Source organism: Lepidochelys olivacea, assembly GCF_965140295.1.
Source record: "Lepidochelys olivacea isolate rLepOli2 genome assembly, chromosome: 16".
NCBI lineage: Eukaryota > Metazoa > Chordata > Testudines > Cheloniidae > Lepidochelys > Lepidochelys olivacea.
The window spans coordinates 23,948,727-23,972,539 of record NC_140426.1 but is presented as its reverse complement, the minus strand read 5'-3'; the positions used below and the strand labels follow the sequence as shown (position 1 = coordinate 23,972,539).

The window sequence follows — 23,813 nt, the reverse complement described above, 5'->3', positions numbered from 1 at the left end:
CTGGCTCTGTCCCGCCCTGTAACCTGTCGTCTTTTGTGTCTGGTTTCTAGCCTGGGGCGGGGCTTTGGAACTGGCTGTGGGGAATGTGGCTCCCCTTGGAAGCACCAGCTGGGGCAGGAGAGATTGAGGCACCCAGAGCCCACGGTGATGGGCACAGTGTGAAGATCTAGAAGGAGGCGGCCTGCACTTGCCAAACCTACAAGGCAGGGCCCTGCTCCGTGGAACTCAGGGTCCGGCTGGGAGAGTGGCTGCTGCTATTCAGGCTGAGCAAACTCCCAACCCCCTGTTGCTCCTGCCCTGTCCCTTTGGGCAGCAGGCAAAGCGCCGGTGCTGGGCGGCAGGCCTGGGCAACTCGTCCAGACAGTGATATCCAAGGAGGGGTGAGGTGGTGATGCTGTCCTGGGCCAGCCCGGCGCTGGGTGCAGTACGAGAACGTCCTTTTTAACACAGGGTCGTTGCTATTCTCTGTTCTCCAGCCTGCCCTCCTTGCTTGCCCAGAGGCAGCTCTTCCAGCAGCGCTGGTACAGCCCAGCCAGCTCCCCCCTGCACCGCCGCGGGCCAGCCCTAGTCTGAGACCTCCGGGAAGGGGGCACGGCCTCGTCCCTTCACTGAGCGGGCCACTTGGTCAAGGGTTCCAGCAGGCCTCCCTGTGCTGTGTGCAGCCCGACTGTTCTCCGGACAGGCTCATGCTCCAGGGCCCAGGCCTTGCAGGCAGCATCTCTGATGGGGAGACGTGCTGGAGAACCAGCTCGTACTCCGTACTGCAGTGGCCTAGAGAGCAGTAACCTCAAGGGCTCCCCAAAGCAGCAGCCCTCGCGGGGTTAGGGTTGCGGGGGCCGGAAGAGCCTAAGTGCATTCGTTCCTAGGCCTGGTCTGCCCTGGTTGGTTGGTGGCCCCCACTGTTTATTGCTAGGCTGGTGCCTTAGCGCTGGGGAGGAGGCCCCGTGGGACATGCAGCACGTCTCTGCAGGGAGCTGGCCCCGATGCACACCCCGGCAGGCACGCACCCCGGTGGCTCTGCTTGTGTGACTACAACCCATGGCCACACAGAGCCTGTCAGCGTCTCTAGGGAGAGGGAGTGGAGGAAAATGAAGTTTGGCTGACCCCTAGTGGTGGTGTGTAGGAAAACCCACTCTCTGTCTAAGAGACAGACTGGGTGGGATTGCGGTGGAGTTGGGACCATTTAAGGCAGTTAGCAAACTGCCTCCCCCCGCTGCAGGGACTCGCTCTGAATCATGCTGGTGTTTGGAAGTGGGGGCATAAGAATGTGGGGAACAGACAGTGGCATGAAGTCCCTCCCCCTCAGGCTAATCGCAGGAGGAAATTACCCCAGCAAGGTAGCCCGGGAACGCTTGTCCTGATTATGCGCCATTGCTAAGGAGGGAAAGTACCAGGGCGACAAGCTTTTTGTGCCCAGATCTCACGGGATGTTCTGCATTAGGGAGCAGATCAGCAGGCAGCCTGGGAGAACCGGTGCTGGCTGTTCCAGTTGCAAAAACCGTTTGTCAATGACTGCGTATGAGAAAGGAGCCAAAGTGAATCTGACAAAGTTCCACGTCATTTTTATTGCCAATAAACCGAAAACGGCTCTTGGAAGGGTTGGAGCCAGGGGCCGCCGGCCCTTTATGGAAGGAGGCTGGAGTCACATTCAGCAGGGGAGGCAGGTTGTCAACAGCACATAAGCCTTCGGTGCACTTATGCCCCTTAGGACTTCAGAACCTCCTACTCTGGCTCACCACAAACTATGGACATGTCAAAATGAGGCCTGCAATTGGCATGTGATTCCCTCGCCTGGGACTACCAATGGGCCACAGCAGTTCTCCAGGCGTTGTCTAATGCACCAGACCCAGGCGTTGCCCATTGAGTGGACTTCGCATGAATTCAGAGCCGAGGTGGAGTCTGCTGAAATAGACCAGGTATTTCACTCCAGCTGACGCTGGCCTGGGATCAGTCCATGCTCCAGGACAGAGCTGTGCTCACTCGGAGGGACTGGCAGACTGCTGTAGACCCCTCTCTGCTGGGGGGAGAGCAAGGGTGTAGTGCTGAGAGTGGGACAGTTGTGGAACTGGCTGGCTCGTCGTTTTTGGCCTTGCACTTCCCTGGGCGTAGGCAGGTCACCTCGCTGCACATCCTGCCCCGTATTGACCTCTTAGCCTGCGCCGTGGGCTGTGCGCTCATGCTCGGGTACCCAGCCATCTCTGCTGGGCCTGCAGCCCTCACCAAAGGTAGGTCGCCGAGGTAACAATAACAAAAATGTAGGCCTGTCACTCGAGAGAGCCTGTACGACCCCTGCTCGAAGCAGGGCACGGGCCTAGCCAGGAGCAGCAGCTTTGTGGCAAGCTCAAGCCATGAGCAGGAACCAGGGTGGAGTTGGGGGAGATTGATAGGGTAGAAAATGGGCTGGCTTTAACCTGCAGGATTTGTTTCCAAAATCATCCGCCTACACCCCTCCCCCCCCCCGGGGCTCTTTGTGGGTGCCTTGGTGTCAGAGAGAGGGAGAGCAGCTTGCTCCCCAGCCGTTCAGCCCACTGCACGCTGCCACCAGCCCCGTCTAAGCTACCCCCGTCCCTGCTGAGCCATGCTCTGAGGACCCATGATGTAGCTTGCAGCCTCCGGCCACCCTGAGCCGGGGAGGGCCCGGGGTCTTTTGTGTGCGTGCTTTTGCCGAGTGTGATACCAATTGTCACCACAAGGTGACGCACCAGGCCTGCCCTTTGCCGGCATAGCACCATGAGGCTGTAAGGCGCTAGGGGCCATGGACCACGCTCCCTGCAGCGTCTGCACTGGACGTGGCCCAAGCGCGACTCCGGCCTACCCCATTCAAGGCCAGGTTTATGCTGCAGCCTTCGGCTGCCACAGCTCTGCTGGGCTGGGGCGAGGGGCGGGACGAGAGGTGACCCAACCCCACGGCTGCTCCGGCCGCGCCGTTCCTACGGTAGACCCCACAAGCTGGCACAGCTGACTTTGTACCGGGCTGACGTGTGTCACCTGGGGCGTGGCGTGGGAGGCGGGGGTTGGTACACGGCGATAAAGTGCCGCTCTGCTGGGGTAGACACGACCCCAGTGACGCTGCCGGTTTACATGGGGACGGGGGGCTCCGTCCTTGCTTCTCGGGGCCGGAGTCCCAGCGGGCAGATCCCCTGTGCCCAGCACGGAGCCCCCAGCGTGGAACAAGGGGCTTTCGGGGCCCTGGTATTTAAAATAAACAAACACACCAGGCACACGCACCAGTGGAAAACTAATCTGTAATTACAGCACCGGCTCCCGTCCGCTTGTCCGGCAACAGGGCGCTGCATGGAAATCCCACGGCGCCGGGAGAGCAGAACACAGCATTTATCGTCTTCCAAGTCCAGTAACAAACCGCCTACCTCTCTGTTGTCCCACCACAAGGTCCGTGTGTTTCCTAGCGGACTGAAATACATCCCAGCTGGAGCTGGCCTGGTCCTTGGTGACAGGCAGCAGAGTCCACGCATCACCAAAGCTGTGCGGGCCGATCCATCCCCTGGATCTAACTCAACAGCCGCCCCTCTTAGTCCTCCCCTCTGCTGATCTCCCGCAAGCCACCCTCCAGCCCAAGGTTCAACACATTCGCCATCCACCCCGCACGTCCTCAGCCAGGGCAGCATCACCCTGGGCACAGACAGCCCAAGGCTGGCACCATGCGAGTCTCCCTCCAGCCTAAAGGAGGGCCCCTGTGGTGCCTAGCCCTTGGGAGCGCGAAGTGGTAGCGAAGCCTTGCTCTGACTCCTCTGCCCAGAGCTGCATTTTGCCCCACGCTGCACGGCCCGTCCACCTGCAGCCTGCCCCCTTCCCTTACTCCAACCTACAGAAGCTTTCACCATGCAGTCGGGGGTGGGGGTATATCTGCTTAACCCCACCTTGTCTAAACTGCACCTAACACGGCCCTGGGCCTAGGTTACCCCTTTGCAGCAAAGCTCCCCCAGAGTTCACAGCATGAACATTATGGGCAGCCCCCAACCCCCGCCCCCCACATTTCATTACTCCTCAAAACTGATCCATAACCTGGCAAACCGCCCAAACCTCAGACCAATCCCTCCCCCCATGGTCAGAATGTGCAACAAAGCAGCTGTTTGCACATCAGAGCACAGCTCCTACATGCCTGTGGCTGGGGGGTGGAACGACCCACTACTGACCTGCCTGGGCGAGCGGCCCCCCCTTCCGAGCTACCCTGGCATGGGCACTCAGAGGAGAGCACTGAGTTCCTCCCATGCAGCAGTCAGCGGGAACACGGCCGAGCTCGATGAGTAGGAGTCGCTTCCACAGTGTGCAGCAGGGACGCTGGAAGCCAATGCTGCAGGGTGAGGTGCTCAGAGCAGACTCCCCAGGGCGCAGGAAGAAGCCCCTCGCTGTCCCCAGTAGGATGCACAGCCCCCGTCACATGCATACAAGCTGGGCTGCAAGGCTGGGAGGGTCTGGTGGCCATACTACACATGAAACCAGGTGGCTCCTGCCCCTCCATTCCCAGGAGGGCCTCGGGGTGGGGGAAGTGGCTAGCAATGGATTTTTAGCATCAGCAGCCCTCCCAATCAAACCCTTAGATGGCTTGGGTCTGGAAGCCAGTGCAGTGGCCTCTATAAGGGATGGTCCCAATCCCTACTAGGGGGGATACAGTGAACTCTCAGGCCTTGGTAACAGTGGCTGGATTAGTCTGTACCCAGCTATTTATGCCCCTACCAAACAGCAGCTGTTCTTCGTGTCCCGTTAGCCAATGGGGATCAGTATGAGAAGGGAACAGACCCCTGGAACCAGCGTAACAGGTCCACATCCTGGACCTGTCTGTCCCCGTCAGATGCAGATTGCTTTGGGGAGACCGGTGGACTTGGATTGTCAATCAACCCAGGGTCATAGTGCTGCACGGACCGCTTCCAAGGGTATTCTCCAGCCTAGTCTCCCACTTCGCAGCTGGGGCTGCCTTGGGCATTTCAAAGAGCCTGCCAGCACCCCATCCTGCTCCCAGCCCTATCGCTGCAGAGTTTCCTGTTCAAGCAGCTAATACATATTAAAGCTGATTCAATTCCCAAGTGGTCAGGAGTGGAGCATCGGAGGATTTGCACTTGTGCCCCTCTCCTCTGGGCCCCTGTTCTGTTTGGGGCTCGCTAGGCAGTATCTAATACCCCCCAGCCGAGAGACTCCTATCGCACAGTTTGGGGGAACGCTGCTTGTCACAAGTCAGACACCAGTGCTGGTGAAGCGGGGGAGGCTAGATCTGGGCCCCAGCTGGGCTTAGCAGCAAGGGAGCAAACACAGACTGGCCTCCTCTGGCCAGGGTAAACAAGCGTCACCTGCCCTGGCCCCACAGCCAGTTCAGTGGGGCAGCAGCCCTGGCGCATCCCAGCCGGAGAGCAGTGGGAATGGCAGGTTGGGGCGTGGCGCTCCATGGGCAGAGGATGGCGCTGTCCGGCAGACACAGCAGCCGACCATGACTGGGGCAGGGAGAGTCATGGCAGCAAAGGAGCAGCGCCCTTCTAGAGCAGCGGGGCAGCGTTTCAGAGGGGTACCCTGCTGTGTGTGCGTCACTGGACTGTGCCCGTGGCAGGCCGGCTGGACGAGGAGAGGCCCTCGGCCACCAGAGGGCTTGGAGGATGGTTGTAGCATTGCTCTCCAAGCCAATGTCTGCAGCCCACGGCCTGTGACCACTTGGGGGGCTCCAGGGGTTTGGACTAACCCGGCCTCATCCTGTAGCACCCAGCAGCCTTTTGGAGAGGGTGCTACAAAGCCAGCCTAGCTGCTACGTGTTGCAGAAAAGCCAGGGGAAGCAACCTGCTTCCTGGGCTAAGTACTAAGAACTCTAGTTACCCTGAGGTCTGTGCCAATCTAAATTCTAACATCGGGTAGTGATGGCACCTGCCAGTTAACTGGGAGGCTAAGCAGGGACCCTGCTGAGCCCCATGACCTCATCCACCTCATTCTCCAGCAGCTCATCCTCCGAGAAGCTGATGTGTAAGCATGTTTTGGTGCCTGCGGAGGAGAACAGCAAGGTGCTGTCCATGGGGCAGGCCATGTCTGCCGGGTCTCTCACTGGGTTCTTGCTAGCCATGTCTCCAGGTGCAGGGGCCTCTTCTGAAAGATGGCAGGTGCCAGACATGGGGGAAGCATGGCTGTTCTTGCCAGTCCTGTCCTTGCCCCATGCTGGCCGGGCCCCCTGGTTGGGGAAGAGCTCTGTGCCGGGGGCAGGAGTCCTGACGTCCGACTCGAACTCCGAGCTGGCGAGCGAGCAGGTGGTGACGTTGGTGAGACTGGATGCATTGGGGCTGGGCAGCGTCGTGGGAGCAGCGTTCTCAGGCTTGGGTTCCACCTCCAGGCTCGGGGAGGTCTTGCTCGACCTCTTCCGCAGGATGGCTGGGGGCGGGTTGAGCTTAGGGATGGGCTGCTGCAACCTTGAGAGCACAGAGCAAAGAGATGTTCGTGTCTAAGCACGTCTCTGCTGAGGCTCTGGGCTCAGCTGCAAGAGATCTCAGAGGCCAGCTGCCTTCTCGCAACCCTACGGTAGCTACATCGGGGGACAGGGGGGACCTGCAGCACCTCCTGCCCAGCCCCCTGGTCGCTCCTGGGGCCATGGGGGCAGTGTGAGGGGGAAGCAGGCTCGGGACTGAGCCCCACCCCCGCTGTCCCCAGCTCTGTGCAGAGACAGGGAAGCTCCAGCTGTGCCCGCAGGGGCCGGTGTGAAGGAGCCAGGAATGCTCACCCTGTCCTCTTCCTGTTCCTTTTTGGGTTAAGTTGTGCTCCACAGCCCCCAGCGCTCGTGGGTGGTCACAGCTGCCTGGCCCCTGGGCAAGACTCGCCTGCCTTTCTCCATTGCAGGCTACCGGGGAGTGTGGCCTGGCCCAGCCCCCGGGCTTGCCAAGGCCACTGGCCCAGACTCCGCGAGCAGCCAGCAAGTGGGGGAGGGTCCCTGCTCCTCCCACTGCCTCGGACTAAGTGTGGGTGGCTGTTAACCAGCTGGGGGGAACTGGGAGACCGACCTACCTCTCGTCCTCTGCTCTGCTGCTCGGGTCGCCTGCCTTCTGCCTGCCGCCACCATTGAGCAGAGCCTGGTCGCTGACCTCGGAGCCCTCCACCTGCCGGTGGAGACCATCCTGCCCCTCCAGCACCACCAGGTGCTCGTCCCCGTCCGTGGCAGTAGGGCCCCTGCTGCCTTTCTCCAGGCTCAGGAGGTTGAGGTAGGAGGCACTAGTGGCCAGCGAGCCAGGGGCCAGCGGGCTGCCCAGGACACTGGCTGGGGTGGAGGTGGAGGGCAGGTTGAGTTCCAGGCTGTAATGGTTCTTCAGGTTCAGAGACAGGGACTGAGCCAGGGACAGGTTCTGCAAGGATCTGTCAACTGCCAAGGCAAAGAGAAGCAGCCTGGGTAAAGTGTTACCAGCCCCTAGCCGTGACGCTTCCCCGAGGCCCAGCCGCTCCCCTCAGGGCCCGGTCAGGCCCAGCAAAGGTGGGGCGGGGAGAGAGGGGGCTTGGCGGCCTTGGCCCCTATCACTGAAGGCATGGGCCTCTGCTGGCACAGGGAGATGAGAGCAGCCCCGGTCCAAAGCCAGCACAGGCTCCAGCCCCAGCTAGCCAGGCCCGCTCCCCTCCTCCTGCATGGGGAGAGGGAGAGAGGATGGCTGCCTGGGGCCAGAGTTGGCTTTGCACGTGTCCCCCACCACGCTCTCTGCCATTAGCCCTTCTGGGGATGGTCAGAGGCTCTGTGAGCTGCGTTGGGTCTCAGTTTGCAGCAGCCACCTGTCTGCAGCATAAAATAACAAACCCACAACCAACTGCCAGCCGCAGGGACTGCATGGCCCTGGCTGGAGGATGTGCAGGCTGAGCTGCCCTGCCCTCGGGGTCGGGATGGTGTACACGGGCAGGGCAGATGGGAGCTCGCTCTGCTCTGTGGACAGAGGCCAGCAGTCTCCGGAACTGCCAACCCAGTGCCGCTCACAAGCACTGAAGGCCCGTGGTCGTCTCAGGCCTGAGGAGCTGCCGTGTGAAGCAGTGGAATTGGCCTTGGAACGACCGTGGGGCTAGGCCCAGGGTGGAGAGGCTGAAGTCTGGCATTTGGTTCCCATCCTGACGTCTGACCAGACTCCCTCCATTCCCCATCTATGAAACGGGGTCAGAACTTCTCCTCTCCAGCGGGCTCCTCGGGGATTGGCGTACCCATATTGTAGTGCACAGGGGCACCTTTCATCTCCCATGTTAACACCCCCCTGCCTGCACCAAAGGCTGGCTGGAACTCGGAGCGGCCTCCCTGCCTTGCTCAGCACCAGATGCTCATGAGGGGTGGAGGTGGGGATTCTCCATAGCAGCCTGCCACCCTACCAAGAACAGGTGTATTCCATAAACCGGGCAAAGGCAGGGGCTGGCCTGGCAGAGAAGGAGGGGGGTTACCGGAGGCTGCCTGCAGCAGGGTCCAGTCCCCGCCAAGAGCTGCAGCCCCATACACAGGGGCTGGAAATGGGAGCAGACGTTTCCCCACCAACAAGCAGCAAATTCTCATCCAGGCCAAAGTGTCACCAGTGCCATCACTGCTCAGGCTACTGGGCAGAACTGGGCCCTGGCAGGGAGCCGGCAAAGAGCCCTCTGCCCTGATTCGGTGCTATGCCGCGCTGCAGCCCATGCTGGGGCAGGGCAAAACCACCGTGGCGGGGAGGGTGCTGGATTAGAGCAATTCATGGCTGGAGCCAGCTCGGTCCCAGCAGCGTTTGCTTCCTGGGCTGACTCAGGGAAACGCTGGGGCTCTGGGCTGGATGAGCTTGTGGGCTGGGGAGGGCTCTGTGGCCAGAGTCCCCATGCCCTGGAGTGCCCCTAATGAGAGCACTGTCCTCTCCTTCGCTCTCAGCATCTGCCTGTAGGAGTCGAGTTGGGATGTTCTCAGCAGCTCCCCCTGGCTGTGGGCTGGAGAGATGTCCCGGCCTCTCAGCCCCACCACTGTCGGGAGGCTCTATAAGCACCCCCCCCACGCCCTCCTACCTGGCTGTCTGTGCTGCACCTTGATCTCCAGCTCCTTCAGCTGCTTCACCAGCAGGGAGACGTGCTGCAGCAGGTCGCGGTTGGTCAGCAGCAGCTGGCGCACCCGGGCCTGAGCCTCGATGCGGGCGGCTGTTTCGGCAGCCAGCTGGTCTTTCAGCAGCTGCACCTGCAGGGTCAGGAGACGCCGATACGTCACCTTCTCCTGGGGAATGGCCAGGCCGCAGCTACGCTACCCGCAGCTCCAGGGGTGCACAGCAACAACCCAGACCTGCACCCTGGCTCCCTTCTGTATGAATCTCTCTCCCAACCCCAGTCCGAGTCTGCAGAGTGGGAAAGTTTCTGTAATTTGGCTAGGATCTTTTTTTTTTGACAAACTTGAGTCTGTTCTTTCTCCTCAGGTCTCCCCCTCTCTTTCTGACAGCCCAGGGTCTGGTCCCAGCTGGGTGAGCTCTGCCTTCAGAACAGATACTCCCACTGTGCACTTCATGCAGCATAGGTCACTGCCACCTTAAAAACCAGGGCCCTGTGTGACCCCTAAATATCCCAGGGCAGATTCTTTGGAAGCGGGGGCGTGCTCTTGTCCAAAACGGCCCCCTCACTCCGGCTGTGCAGTGAACTAGGGCCCACCCCACGGGCGGCTGCATGTCAGTGGGGCAGCATGCACGGAGGTTGCAAAGCCCTTTGTGCTATAGGAACGTAGCACATCGCAGGAGTTGCTTCCACAGGAACTGGCTGCTCCCCTGCAGGGAAGCCCTCCTTTATCTCCCTTCCCCCTACAAAAGGAAGGAAATCCACAATGAAATATGTCTGAGGGCCTGGGAATTCCAGAGGCTCCGGGACAGTTCGGCCACACAGAGGCAGCTTCTGCAGGCTGTAGTCAGCCCCCCTGCAATACCTTGTCCCCTCCATGTACATACCCACCCCCCGAAGCTAACAGTGAGATGCATATTTGCACACCCAGGGTAGACGAGGCTGCTCTGGCCCTGTCTTTCTCTGTCAGCAGCCGAAACCAGGCAAACTCATTGACCCCCGCCTGGCGGCTGTGGTGTCAGGCCGAGTGGCTGAGACGGTTGTGATGCGACGGCTGCTGTGGGGCTGACCATCTGCCCGCCATACGTAGGGGAACGTGCTGTGGAATAACGATGCAAAGGTAAGAGCTGGGACTCTTCCTTCTGAGCTAAAGCTATCCCCTCCCCCGATGGGCCATGCCAGAGCCCCTCCAATGGAGCCTAGTCCCCACCTTGTTGGTTTAGGTGAGTAGGTTCTGGAAGGTGGTCCCTGCCCATCAAGTACTGGCTGGATTAAGAAAATAACGATAGGTTTAAAAAAAGAGCAGCCCCCTGGTACAGCAGCTAGTTGGGGATTATGACTAAGGCTAAGATTTTGTCATGGTTATTTTTGGTAAAAGTCACGGACAGGTCACGGGCAACAAACAAAAATTCATGGAGCCCGTGACTTTTACTAAAACTGACCGTACAAGCTGCGGCAGAGGTGCACAGCTCCAGCTGCAGCCCCCACTACAAGCCGCAGGGCAGGGGCTCATGGCCCCGGTGGCGGCCCCCACCGCGGGGCTGTGTGAAGAACGTAGCCCTGGCTCCAGCTGAAGCTGAAGAAGTCACGGAGGTCCAGTAAAGTGGGGGCAAAAGACATATCTGGCTTCAACACTAAGCTTGATACGTTTATGGATGGGATGATATGATGGGATAGCCTAATTTTGGCAATTAATTGATCTTCGACTATTAGCGGTAGATATGCCCTACGGCCAGTGATGGGACGTTAGATGGGGGGGATCTGAGTTACTACAAAGAATTCTTTCCTGGGTGGCTGGCTGGCGAGTCTTGCCCACATGCTCAGGGTTTAGCTATCACCATATTTGGGGTCGGGAAGGAATTTTCCTCCAGGGCAGATTGGCAGAGGCCCTGGGGGTTTTTCGCCTTCCTCTGCAGCGTGGGGCACGGGTCACTTGCTGGAGGATTCTCTGCACCTTGAAGTCTTTAAACCACGATTTGAGGACTTCAATAGCTCAGACATAGGTGAGAGGTTTGTTACAGGAGTGGGTGGGTGAGATTCTGTGGCGTGCGTTATGCAGGAGGTCAGACTAGACGATCATAATGGTCCCTTCTGACCTTAAAGTCTACGATTCTATGAAGTCATGTAGTCCGTGACTGCCATGGCCTCCGTGACTAAATCGTAGCCTTAATTATGACTTCTGGGTTCTAGACCCACCTCTGACATGGACCATTTTTTTTTTTTTTTTTTTGCTGGAGGGGGAGAAGGAGAGACTGTGCCTCAGTTCAGACGCTAAGGGCCACGTTCCACCCCGGATTGCTCTGCAAGACTCCCAGGGGCCCCAGCCAGGGAACAGAGCAAGGAGCAGTGTAGGGCTTGAGTTATCCAAGGGCTAATTCAGCTGGGCTAGTAGGAAAAGGAACCTCGAACAAGGCAGAGGAAATGGTTGCCAGTCAAAGGTCAGTAAGTGGAGCGAGAGAGTGTGTGTGTGATCCCACCCCGAAACAGGGCTGCGGAGCCCCTTACCTGTGCCACAGCCACCTGGGTCTGCTGCTGCTGCTGCAGTAGCTGATGCTGGAGGAGCTGCAGGCAGTGCTGAGATGCCAGGGGGGCTGCCGAGGCAGAGGAGCAGGGGCTGCTTGCACTCAGCAGTTGCTGGGACACAGAGGGGTAGATGGAGCAGTTTTCGGCATCCTGGGCACAAAGAAACGGGCTTAGTGACACGAGTGTAGCAGTTCCCAGATCAGCTGTTGCTGAGACTTAGGCCTTGTTTACCATGGAGGGTGGGCTCTGGCTAGAGTTGTTGGTCCTGCTCCCTAGCGTAGGCAGGCAAAGCTACTCTTTGCACCGGTGCAGCGTACCCCAGCAGCACTGCACTGATGTACTATGCAGCTTAAAACGGTTCTGCTTATCCATAGTTGGGGTTTGCACCAGTGCCTGGCTACTGACACTTGAAAACCCTAGTGTGGACGAGGCCTTCAGTATGTTGAACAATGTGCTGAAGCAAGAACAGGATCCTGCTGTTTGGCGCTGTACATGTGTATCCACCCGCTCTCCCGGCTCCAAAGGGAGTACGTTTTCCAGTGACACCACTTGCAATGAGTAATATCCCTGTGTGCATGTGTGTTTATGTGGCGCTCAGAATAGGAATGCAGGGTTTACGTCCCCTGGTACCTTCCCCTACTGGGAAGCAGTGGCAGAAAGTGGCTTGAATCTCCCAGCAAACACCCAATGGGAGCTAGTCTCCAAAATGCTCCAGCTGCCCAGAATCACCGACAGATACTAGGAATTTTGCTGTTTGGCAGCCAGAAACGTTTGCCTCCATTAAAGTGAATGATAGCAGATGGACTTGAGCCAGATCCGTTAGTGTATTAAGACACTGTAGGCAGACAACATTAATAATTAAGCAAAGCAGGCTTCCTCCCCCTCCAGTAAACCTCAGAGACCCAAGCCCCACCCCTGTCAGATCACTGGAAATTAAAATGACACTGGAGAGTAAATGTGACTGATTTCAGAGCTGCCTTTCTGGCTCATAGGTGAATGGAGGTGGATGAGGTCCACAGAACCCACAGGAGTTTTACACTCACACTCTCTCTCTCTAACTTAAACCCTAGCCCCCTGGGTTAATGCTCTCCTGCCTCACCGTCCTAAATCAGCCCTTGTTTATACACTGCGGAGTGGCTCACTCTTCAAAGCAATCAATTAAAGCTTGGTTCTCTGGACACAGCACTCTAGGGTCACTCTTTTTAACCCTAGACCACTAACAAAATACCATCAGGTTTAGCCCATTGGGTGCCCTCCGAAAGGAAACCCAGATTTAGAGGGGAGAAGTTCATTGGTGATTGAGAACCAGAGCTGTCAACTTGCAGCCGGGTAAGAGAGGGCGTCCCCTCATTGCTCAGCGGCACCTTTCATCCCCATGGCTCCCAAGGCTTTAGCAAAGAAGCCAGCCCTGCACAGGCTGTGAGGGTCCCCCGCAATGACACACTGCGACTACGCAGTGGCCACGGGTGTCGAGCACGCAGCAATGCGTGAGGCAGGAGGTGATTGTCGCAGCCCAGGAAAGGTGGAGGAAGAATGTAAAGAGACAGAATGTAGCTCTCAGAGGGAATACCTCATTTAGCAAGGCCTGAGGTTAACACCATTACTCCTGTGAAAAACTCCAGGGTGTCTTCAGTGGGCAGCAGTACCCCCAGACAGCGATGCCTCAAACAGCACATGCTCTCCACGGAGGGGAACGAGCCACGTGCTGCTAACCACCAACACACCACGTGTGGCAGTGAGCTGGTGCTCCTGGGAGGGACCCTGCTACAATCACTAGGGAAGTTGATGCGATGGCATTACAGACTGGCGAAGCTTCTCCACTTTTAGGAAGAGGAGGCCCACGCCAATGCATGGCTCTGGCCCAGGAGCTTCCAGGCAGGGTGGGAGTGACAGCGTTGGGCTACACGATGTGTTTGCGCATTCTCTACTGGGAGGCGGTTCAGATCGGGCTCTCTAATGTACCCTTCAGGGAGCCGGGGGGGCGGTGCCATTCCTCTCTTGGCTACGAAGGATTTCCACAGCGCCTCTCTAGTGGGACACCTGCAAGTCAAGGGTGTAAAACAAAATCGCATTCCACCTGGGAAGAAAAAGTGACCTCCCTGTAGAGAGAAGCCAGTCTTGTCAGCCTGCGGCAGCTCCCACTAACCCACTCTGTCCTGGGGAAGTGCATGGAGCCATGGCCAACCAGTCCCACTCGCCCTAAAAATTTGCATTTAAAATTCATTTCCTTCCCTTGGCTGGCGCAATGCAAGCAGCTGCAGGTGCTCCAGTGCCCAGCTGGACTAGGGCCAGTTCTGGATATCAGTCATTCAGACAGATCACCTTTGGAAGCCAAACCCTTGGAAATACCTGCAGTCCAAGCCAATGACACACATCCCATTTTCATCTGTTTCACTAGTCACTTTCAGCCAGACTCAGCAAGTGATGTGAGCATTTCAGTCAGCCAGGAAATGCTCACCGAAACAAATCTTCGGCTCAGTTTTTCATTATACATTATGTCAGTTTAATAGCAACATAGTCACTGTGTGAGTTCAACACTGCGACACAGCTGTCTCCAGCACCTCTCTGGACACCACTATTTAGCAACTGGGCTAGGAAAGGGACACAGGAATTCCCATAGCAGATCAGATGTGGTCCATCCAGCCTGGTATCCTTTTTCCAACAGTGACCAGTACTTGATTCTTCAGAGCAAAGTGCAAGAAAACCAGACTGGACAACTGCAGAATAATCTGCTTACAGGGGAAGCTTTTTCCTAAATTATATCAGTTAGTTGGACATCTTATTGCCTAAAGAATGAGGATTTATAGTCCTTAGTTTTTGTCCTGTTTAACATTAACAGTGTGGGGTGTTCTCTTTAGCCACACAAAAATCTAACCCCTTTTAAAAACCGGCTGAGCTCTTGGCCTTAGTGATATCTTGTGGCAGCAAGTTCCACAGGTTAATGATGCAAACCCACCCTGGAAGGCCAGCTGTTTGCAGTTGCTGCATTCCCTGTTTGTTGCTCCTCTTCACTTCCCAGTGACCAGCTGCAGTGAGCCAATGGGGAATTACATTCTGTATAGCAAGTCCTACAGGAACAGTCCTCTATCAGGATGCTTTAGAGACATTAATGGAGCCTCAGATCTGCCGGACAGTGCATGCCCTGCAGGCAAGATATGCAGCGTGTAGGATGGAGCTGGGGAAGCCTGGACAGGTGGCTACCTGACCTGCCTCTCTACTGCAGCTTTCAAAGGAAGGGGCTGTCCTGCTGGCTTTCTGCCCAGGGACATGCTGAAACGAAGGCAGTTTAGCGTCCCGTGACTGCTGTTGCTGTGAACTGCCCTCCTGAGCGAGGCTGTGGAATGAACCCCCAGAAGAAAATGCGTCATATCAGCGAATGGGCGTCACTATCAAATTCCCCCCAGCTCCGCCCGTTATTACCTGACAGCTCTGTCCGGATTTCAGGATGCCCAGCTCCCCCATGGGGGAGGGCAGCTCTTCAGCGCCCCTCTCAGACAGACCGATGCCATCGGAGTCCACGTCAGCCTCATCGACATCCACGATCTTGGCTCCCCCCTGCTGGTGAACTTCAAGGGTGAGAGTAAAACAAATGAAGGAACCAAAATGCGAGCAGATCAGAGCAAGGAGACTGAGTGGCAGGGCCGGGCTGGCAGGAGAAGGGAGAGCAGCTAAAGACTAGTTTGGCTTTCCTTAGCCATCTCCACGTGTTGGAGCAAAGTTAACGGACAGGAAAAGTGCCTTGGGGGGTCAGTGCAGCACGGGGCTGGGCCAAGTCCTCAGCCCCTCAGGGCTGTGTCCACATGGGGGATACTTCCCTCCTCTGGATGTTTTTAAGGCACTCTGCTTCGTTGCACTGAAGGGGCTGGAGCAGCAGAGTCTGTAAAATGCACGGTCTCTGGGCCGTGAGCCCAGCTGTGGACATAACCCATGGTCAGGGTTAGCACCAAGACAGCGATGCATCACCAGAGACTGTCCCCCACCCGAGAGCACCCAGTGCGCCAGCTGCCTCGGGAGGGGGCTCTGCAGGTGTCCCCGGGGAGCTGTCACCTTCTAGAGGCTGCTCTTCCACAGACTTGTCACTGGCGCCGTCCGCCTGTCCATCCGCGTTCTGCAGTGCGTGCTGCAGGCTCAGCTTGTGACACACCTCGAAGGCCTGGCCCACTGTCCGCACCACCCGCATGGCCTGGCTCTGGGGAGCAGATGGTTAGAGCCCTTTGGAGCAGGAGCTTTGCCACAGGTTATATCACGGAGCAGAAACCAGCCATTCCCAGGAGACTCCTGCTATTCCCTGCTTCCCACCACGGCTCTGCTGATGGGGAGCCATCCCTCCACATCCCAAAACAGAGCCTGGGCCCGCCTGGAGAGCCAAACTCCCCCCTGCCCAAAGGGGAGCCTTCTAGGCACACTTAGCAGCATGCAGGCCCCAGGAACCTCCATAAGGCTGCTCTGGGGCAGCGGTATTTAGGAGGCATCAGATAATAGGGACTAGAGCAGCACTAATCACTTCCCGTTTTGAAATGCAGCTGCCTCTGACTGGAGCTCCCAATTCTCTGCACAGATAATTCTACATCCCTTTGTGCCATTGTCTCCCCAGACAATGGAGTTTTACTCCTGGCTCCCTGACAGACTTTATTCCTTGGTTTGCTAGGTCTGGAGTGTCCTCTGGACAGTTATCTGTGTGAAGGGGCTGGGGCAGTGTCCTTCCTAGAGCTGCACTGTACGATTGTCTGCTAGAGAGAGTTTGGGGGAGTGCAGGCAAGCCTGAGTTGGATAAACTTTAACTTCTGCAGCCACTGCATTGGGAAGCGTTAGTCGGGATGGAGATACGTTTAAGCCAAAGTTAATGAGCCTACCGATGTTGTTCAGCATCCCTAGTAGTCTGCTATAAATGGGATAATTAACCCTACAATATGTCCTTAGTTCTCCGGGTAAAATCCAGGATGAATTCTCAGCAAGACTCACTTGCCCCTTCGCTCTGCCAAGTACCCATCAGGGATTGGGGATGGGGGGGGGGTTTCCTCCCGGGATAACCCAGATCGTTACAAAGGATACACGCCTCTGAAAAGCTAGTCACTGCAAATGACCCACCGCACCTTCTTTTTGGATTTGAAAACGTTGCATCTGAAGGAGTTGTTGGCGCCATCCCTTGCAATGTAACTGAAAATCTTTAGGTCCTGCGAGTCGTGCGACACGTAGAAGATTCTAGTTAGAAAAGACACAGAGTGAATCAGAGACACTAAGCGTGGCAAAAATCTAGATTCCAGTATAGCAAACGGGACACGGGAATCAAACCATCCAAAGTCAGGATCAGGCACAGAGCGGCTAGTCAAAAGGATCCCGGGGCAAAGGAAAAATAGGAACAGCCCCACGGGTCTGGAAGAGAGATTCCTCTTTCCTTCCACAATTAGCAAGGCCAGCGAGCAGCTAGTAAGATGGCACTTTGCATGTCTGAGAGAAATCACCTGTTTCTAAAGCGGGTACAAACTCTAAAAAGCTACAGCATTAGAGACCAAGCATCTCCCTAGCTCCTGACAGTGAATCTAGTCTCCAGCTGCCGCACCGGGTGTTCTAACATCTAAAGTCACATTGTGCCTAGCACTCAGTCAGCCCAGTGACATCTGGGCTAGGAAGTTACAGGGGGTGTTTCGGGCCCTTCCTGTCACATCAAAGGGAACAGGAACAGTCTGCATTTTGCTCTGCTATGGTAGCAGAAATAGCCCTTCCTCTTTTAACCTTCAGCCATTAGCCTCCACGTGTTCACCTGTTCTGCCTCAGCTGAGGGAGCTCTGCCACACACTGGACAAGGAGCCAGCGCCCTTTCAACCGGAGAGCAAAGATCCAGGCTAGCCAGTGTCAAGAACGACCACAGATGACCACCTGCCTGGCAGGGGCAGTTTCAGGGCAGGGGTTCCTAAGTCCAGGAACCCACCGCAGTTTGGGAAACACACTCTGCAACGAGCCACGTCAAAAGCCATTAGCTAGTTTGTCCTAGCCTACAAGGCAGAAAGTGGTAGCATAGGCCCATTATCATTAATGACAGGCAGATGGTACAATACAGAAGCCAGCTTCCTTCAGATGCTTCTGCAAAGGATGCTGAATTCAATCTCCACCCCATTCCCAGCTCAAGGGATTTTCAGTCCCCCCTTTACCTCCCCTACCCCTGTTAACCCTGGCTCCTTCCCATCCTCCACCTGACAAAATCCATTTCCAAAGACCACGTTACAGTTTTTTCCACTCAAATTTTTGTCCATTTTATTCCCCACAGTTATTTCATTGGGTAAAAATGCACTGAGTAATTTCAGCTGTGAATGAGGAGGAAATGAGGGAGACGGGCGCATGTTTCTCCTTCCCCCTCCAGTTCTCTGTCTTTGAATTCTGCCTTGAATCTGCAATCAGGACAATTATCAAGAACATGGACTCGGCCCTGTAATAAGCAAGTTGTCTTCTTTCAAGATTATTTTAGTAACAATCAAGCTCCTTTCTAGAGAGTCTACTGAAATTACCCTCTCCCTTTGGCACACAGACCCGTCTCCTTTAAGAATGCCAGAAGGGAGAGGGACAAGAATAAGACAAATATCAATGGTGCCTCTTGGAAACTCTTCCCCACCATTCCCTGGATGTAAAATGTAGGTATCTGAGCGCCTAGTGCTGTGGGCTTTGCTCTAACGATGCAATTACTGGCTTAACAGATTTAACAGCCTGAACCAATTTAGGGCCTTTAGAAAGTTAGTTTTATAGATTACCTAGCATCATTATGGCTGCCGGGGAGGAAGGAATTCCAGGAAGGAATTCCATATGTCCTAAGGCAGCCAGAATCGAGAGACAGCTCACACACCAGAATTCAGAGATGTTCACTATCGAGTCTAGTCTGCCCACCTGACATATGGCTGGGGTGGGGATGGCAAGTGATTGGTTTTAGTCCTTTCAAGAGATTAATCTGAGATTCAGTTACCAGTGTCAGAGGCAATCAAAGGACACCCCTTTCCCCGTGTGTTCCAATCCCCTGTCGTTGAATAGCTGCCCAGGTGTTGTATTGTAGCTCTGCCTGGGGATTGAGAACTGGACCACGTTTGGCTCCTGGGGAAGAAATGCTGCTCTCCTGCCAAGCACAATGGCCCAAATCTCTATGACAATTTCCACTGTATGCCCGCCAGGCAGTGAGTGTGTACAGTACCTTCGGGCTCTCCCCGAGCCTGATGACAAGCTGTGGATTCACCCGTCATCTCTTCTTGTCCCATTGTACAGAAAGGGTCTGCTCTTAGCTGGGGGGGTTCATCCCACCCAGCATTAACTCTTTATCCTCTGGGATGGAAACCCTCCAGCAGGAGCTCCGTTTGTTCAGCCCCAGTACAAGTGTTAACCCCTCAGAGCCAGGCGCAGCCTAGGCTGCGGTCACAAAGAACTAATGGACAAAGGGGCTGCTCCAGTCCCCCGGTCTCTCCCTTCAGTCTTCCCTGCCTCTTGCTGATGCATCCATAGCCAAAAGGCAGCCTGCACCCACACACCCGTTCTCCATAGACCAAAGAATCCCACTGGCTTTAAAACCATGTGACTGTATCTGGCCGTGGTCACATGCCCAGACCAGACGGACCATTGTGGTGCAGTGGTTAGAACAGCCACCTAGCAGACAGGAGCGCTGGTTTCTAATCCCAGCTCTGCCGCTGATTTGATGTGGGGAGAGGGGTAAATCACTGAAGTCCCCGCCCTCCATCTGTAAAGCGTGGAAAACACCTGCCTCCTGGGGGAGCTTTCTGCCTGCAAACGCTTGGAGATCTTGGGACAGACTGTAGGGAAGGGCACTGTTATTGTACCAGCCTTCGTATGGGTCAGTTTCCTCACCCTATCCTGTCCATGCTAGACAGGACGATTAACAAAGGCTGTCTTTGGGAGCACACGGCAGAGAGCACCGAGGCTAGGTTAGAAGGGGAAACAGGGTGGATTTTTCCTTAATTCAGTCTGCATCACAACTAATTGTTCTTAGCACCTAAGAACAATGGTCTTCAGTCACCCTCCTCTTCTAACACAAATAACACGTATCTATTTTAAACTAACATTTTCCTAAAGGGCGGAGGCATTCTCCAAAAACATAGGGAATCAGAATTCCTTTCTTAAGTAATGTAGCCACCTCGTTAATTTAACACAGGCCTTTGGGAAGCACAACTGTGGCTAGGCAATAATTTGGCACATAAAAGCCATGCTGAATGCATCCTATTACATTTGATTGGTTGCCTCTAAAGCTAGCTGGCGCAACCCTCCGCAGCCTACCTGTAGACAGGATCGTGCATCACTAACATCTTACTCTCGTCCCAAGTCCATTCTTTTCTCTGTAAGCAGGGAAGAGAAAAAAGGAATGACAGACCTTAGGAGCTGAAGCCACACTGCTCTGCCTGATGAACTGTTTATAATGCGAACCCAAGGAGAACAGTGGGTTTTACCTCAACCAGAATCTAGGCCAGGATTTGAATATTTTAGTGACAGTCATTTGGCTGAAGAAAAGCTGGTGGCTCAGATGTAAGTGCACACTTTGGACCATTTAGCCCTCCTGCAGGCTTGAAAAATGGTCGTAAGCTAGAATTCGGTTATCACACAGACAGAGGAAGGGCAGGTTTGGCACTGGACTGACTAGAATTTAGGAGATTTAGGTGCAATTCCCAGCTTTACCTCAAAGTTCATGTGTGATCATGGGCAAATCATTTCATCTCGATTCCTCAGTTCCCCATCTGTGAAATGGGGATAATGGTAATTCCTGCCCTACCAGCGTGTGGAGGATTAGCTCATTAAGGTATTAATGTCTGCAAGGTGCTTAGTGGAGCTGGTCAAAAACCCGCTAATTATTTTTTATGGGAAATTTTGTTTAAATAATTTTTGTTGAAACTTCCTTTGAGAATTGTTTGTTTTGGTAAAAGAAAAAAACAAAACAAAACCCACACCCCTCTCCACCACCCAACAGTTTCAACTGTCAAAAGCATTTTTCAGTCAATTGTTTCTGATGGAAAATTTAGAAAACGGGGTTTTTTTGGTGAAAATTCTTTCAAGAAAGGTCATTTTTCATCAAAATTCTGCTCCCCCAGAACCATTGTGAGCAGCTCTAGCACTTGGACACAGCCCTGGCCTCACAGAAAAGCCTGTTTGCAAAATTAATCTGGTTTGGCCTCACAGAATCCTTCACTCTTGTCAGAATTTCCCACTAAGCAGCTAAAGTGCCGACTCCAGGCAGTGCAAACCCCTCCCTCCGCCCCCCCACTCACTTACCCGACTATCTTCACACCACATACAAAAAGCTCCTTTGTAGGAAACAAACACACGGATGGCAGCCAAATGAGGCCACAACTTCACAAGAGTCAAAGAGGGACTGGACATTTATATGGACAGCAGAGCACCCTCAGTTTCCATAATTGCACAAATTTTGGCAGGGATACTAAATCTTGTGCTTCGGCATTTAAACCGATCTCTAACGACTAGAGATTAGGATGAGACCTAATGTGGGAGATGGATTATCCCACATCTGGCGACTGTGAGGTTCTTACAGCTTTCTCTGAAGCAGCTGATCCTGGCCACTGGCTGACAGGACACTGGGCTTGCTGGACTTTGGGTTCTGATCCAGCCATGGCTAATCCCTTAGACACATTCGGTGTGAAGTCTCACCTTCTGCTTCTTGCGCAGAATCACCTTCACTCCGTCCACAGAAACGATGATGCTCACTTTCTTCTTCTTGATGTTCTTTGCTTTGAATTCATACTAAGGGAAAAGAACCCCGAGTTAGAAGAGATTTCAGGTCAATAGTTAACACCTGGGATGGACTTAGACAAAACAGGCAATTTTAGCCTAAATTTTATTTTAAAAAAATCTAGTTCTAGCTGAAGGAGGAGCCATTTTGTGCCGCTGAGGGAAGCGTGTTCAAAAGGCACACTGGCAAAGGCTTCTTTGTGTGTGTGTGTGTGTGTGTGTGTTTTTAATTAAAAATGACCCTTGTTGAGGAGACAAACTGACCTTGACTTTGGTGGGCTATTTTCAAAGCCCAAAGTTTCCTCAGCTCTTAATGGGACCTGAGCACTGAAAATCTGGCCACGAATGCCATGTTCTTGAGGCCTGTGGCTGGAACATGAACGTTGGCATCTACCTGAGCAGACTCTGGAACTGACTGGTAGACTCTCACTTGCGTGTGATTGCCAAGCCCGGGGGAGGGTACCAGTGGAGTGTGGGGGAGGGAAGCGCTTGGTGGATGGGTTTTGCTGGTGCTAATGACTAGTTAAATGGCAAGTGACATAAATGGGCTTTCAAGGAGGGAGAAGGGAGGAGGGAGAAGACACAGCAGGGAGAAGACACAGCACACATAGTCTGGATAAAGTCGGGGGAGGCACTGTCGTCAGAGAAGGGGGCAGCAACCAGAACCTGCTGGCATATGGAAATTCCATTGGTAGCAGATAAAGTGCTGGCAAATCCAGCCTCTGTATCAAAGGGTTAACTCAGAGGGATTTGCCTGCAGGATAAGCTAGGAACTGATGACTTCTGGCAGGTCCATTGTCCTTGGGTTTGGGCACTGCAGTGCACAGCGCAGGACCATTCAGAGGGAGGACCATAGGGGCAGCAAAAATGCAGTCATCTTGGCTATTAACATAATCGTATCCACTTCGATGGGCTCAGTATCCCTGAAACACTTCAGGCTCCTATCTGCATGCTCCTGCTGAATGCCACTTATTTTAAAAATTACGGAGTTTGTTTTTTAAATATTGCCCTTGACAAAAGCTAAGGAGCAAGCCAAGAGACAGCTAGACCGAACATCCACGAGTTTTGTGTGCAGACACTTACATCACGGACCCAGTCCTTACGCCCCCATTCTGGGCTTGGTTCTGAGCTGCTAAATATTTTTACACAGGATTTAGCTGGCCCCATATGAACAATGGACTCCATGCATGGGCCAGACCCTCAACTGCTGTAAACCAACACAGCTCCATTGAAATCGGTGTAGCTTCAGTGATTTAAGCTGGCTGACAATCTGGCCACATGCATCTATTTAAAAAAATACTCTGGATTAACTTGGTGTAAGAATTACTGTTGGTTGACAACAGTGAGAATAAATCCTTGTTTTAATAGTCTAATAACATAAACTCAGCTGTAATTGAGCTGGTGAAATCAGCAAGGGAGCCATTGCAAGGATTGCCTGACAGCCATAGCCATGTAAACAGCAGCAGTGAGGCTGTGAACACTAATGTTACATACACTTCAAAATTGCGCAAGATCCTGCAAGAGTCACGGAGGCCCTGATGCAGGCGCATCCGTCTTGATTCTGGGTAGTATCCAGATGCTGGCAATGCATTCAAAGGCAGCTCTGCTACCCCCACGGGCTCTCCCGTCTCCAAAGGGGATGTCCCTCCCCTCCTTACAGGTCCTACTCCATTTTCATTTTAAAAGGGGGGAGATTTTAAACTGTTGGTTTTTTTTTTAAAAAGGCAAAGGACTCATGCCTCGCTAATTTGCAACTCAAAATAGCAAGAGACACGACCCAGGCCTGAGGGCTAGGATTTGTTTTTTCCCTGTATGGGGTACGGTGAGATTGCCGCAGTGGGTCAGTCTGGACATTGTTGTTTCTGAAATTGCAAGATCAGGGTTGGGTTGTTTCTCATTTTTCTTAAAATTCAGACTAGGGTGAGCCCAGAAGGGCCTTTGTGGCACTGCAGGTAGAACCAGGCCGTGGGCGGGGACACGTCATGGTCACCTCCTGGGCCAGCCTGCTACCCCAAGCACCTGGCTGGGCAGAAGTAGCTTCTGCAGTTGGGAGGGGGCAGTTCTTGCATACCCAATCAGTTGCTCTGTCGCCACCAGTGGAAAGGGGGCGGAGGGCTCAGGTAGTTCTGGGCACTCTGGGGCACCACATGTTGCTTGGACTCAGCCCCAGTGCGGAGAGTGGTGGAGCCCCTTCCCACAGCCAGAACTAAGTGCGAACAGACTCCCAGAGGGATTCTGCAGCATATTTCATGGAATTCTAAAATAACAGGCACTGGTTCCTCCTATTACTTTGGTAGAAGGATTCCTGGGCTGCCATTCCAGGTCCTCATCGTTTCCTGGTCCAGAGGGTCAGTTTTGAACACACGTATTCTAGGCACAAAGGGACTGCCATACTGCAGGGGCCAAGCCCAGACACAGTAGGCAGCCATGAGATAACCTGCCCCCAGAGAATGTTACCTCCTAACTGTGGGTCTGGGTCTCACTATGATCTACAACAGTGCTTCTCAACCAGGGGTACGTGTACCCTGGGGGTACGCAGAGGTCTTCCAGGAGGTACATCAACTCAT

At 54.6% G+C, this 23,813-nt stretch overlaps 1 protein-coding gene across 2 annotated transcripts in view; it reads right to left on the bottom strand.

Moving 5' to 3' along the window:
* Positions 1–3,227: 3,227 nt before the first annotated feature.
* Positions 3,228–23,813, bottom strand: part of LOC311531998 (carboxyl-terminal PDZ ligand of neuronal nitric oxide synthase protein-like) — a 59,697-nt gene continuing 39,111 nt past the window's right edge. For both annotated transcript variants that reach the window (XM_084649955.1, XM_084649954.1), the window contains 9 exons: positions 21,166–21,258; positions 19,786–19,844; positions 16,614–16,722; positions 15,568–15,709; positions 14,941–15,086; positions 11,503–11,670; positions 8,968–9,133; positions 6,988–7,339; positions 3,228–6,398 (listed from right to left, as the gene is read on the bottom strand). In XM_084649955.1, coding sequence (XP_084506081.1) covers positions 5,885–6,398; positions 6,988–7,339; positions 8,968–9,133; positions 11,503–11,670; positions 14,941–15,086; positions 15,568–15,709; positions 16,614–16,722; positions 19,786–19,844; positions 21,166–21,258 — 1,749 coding nt within the window. In that variant the 3' untranslated portion in view covers positions 3,228–5,884. The remainder of the gene's footprint in view (positions 6,399–6,987; positions 7,340–8,967; positions 9,134–11,502; positions 11,671–14,940; positions 15,087–15,567; positions 15,710–16,613; positions 16,723–19,785; positions 19,845–21,165; positions 21,259–23,813) is intronic.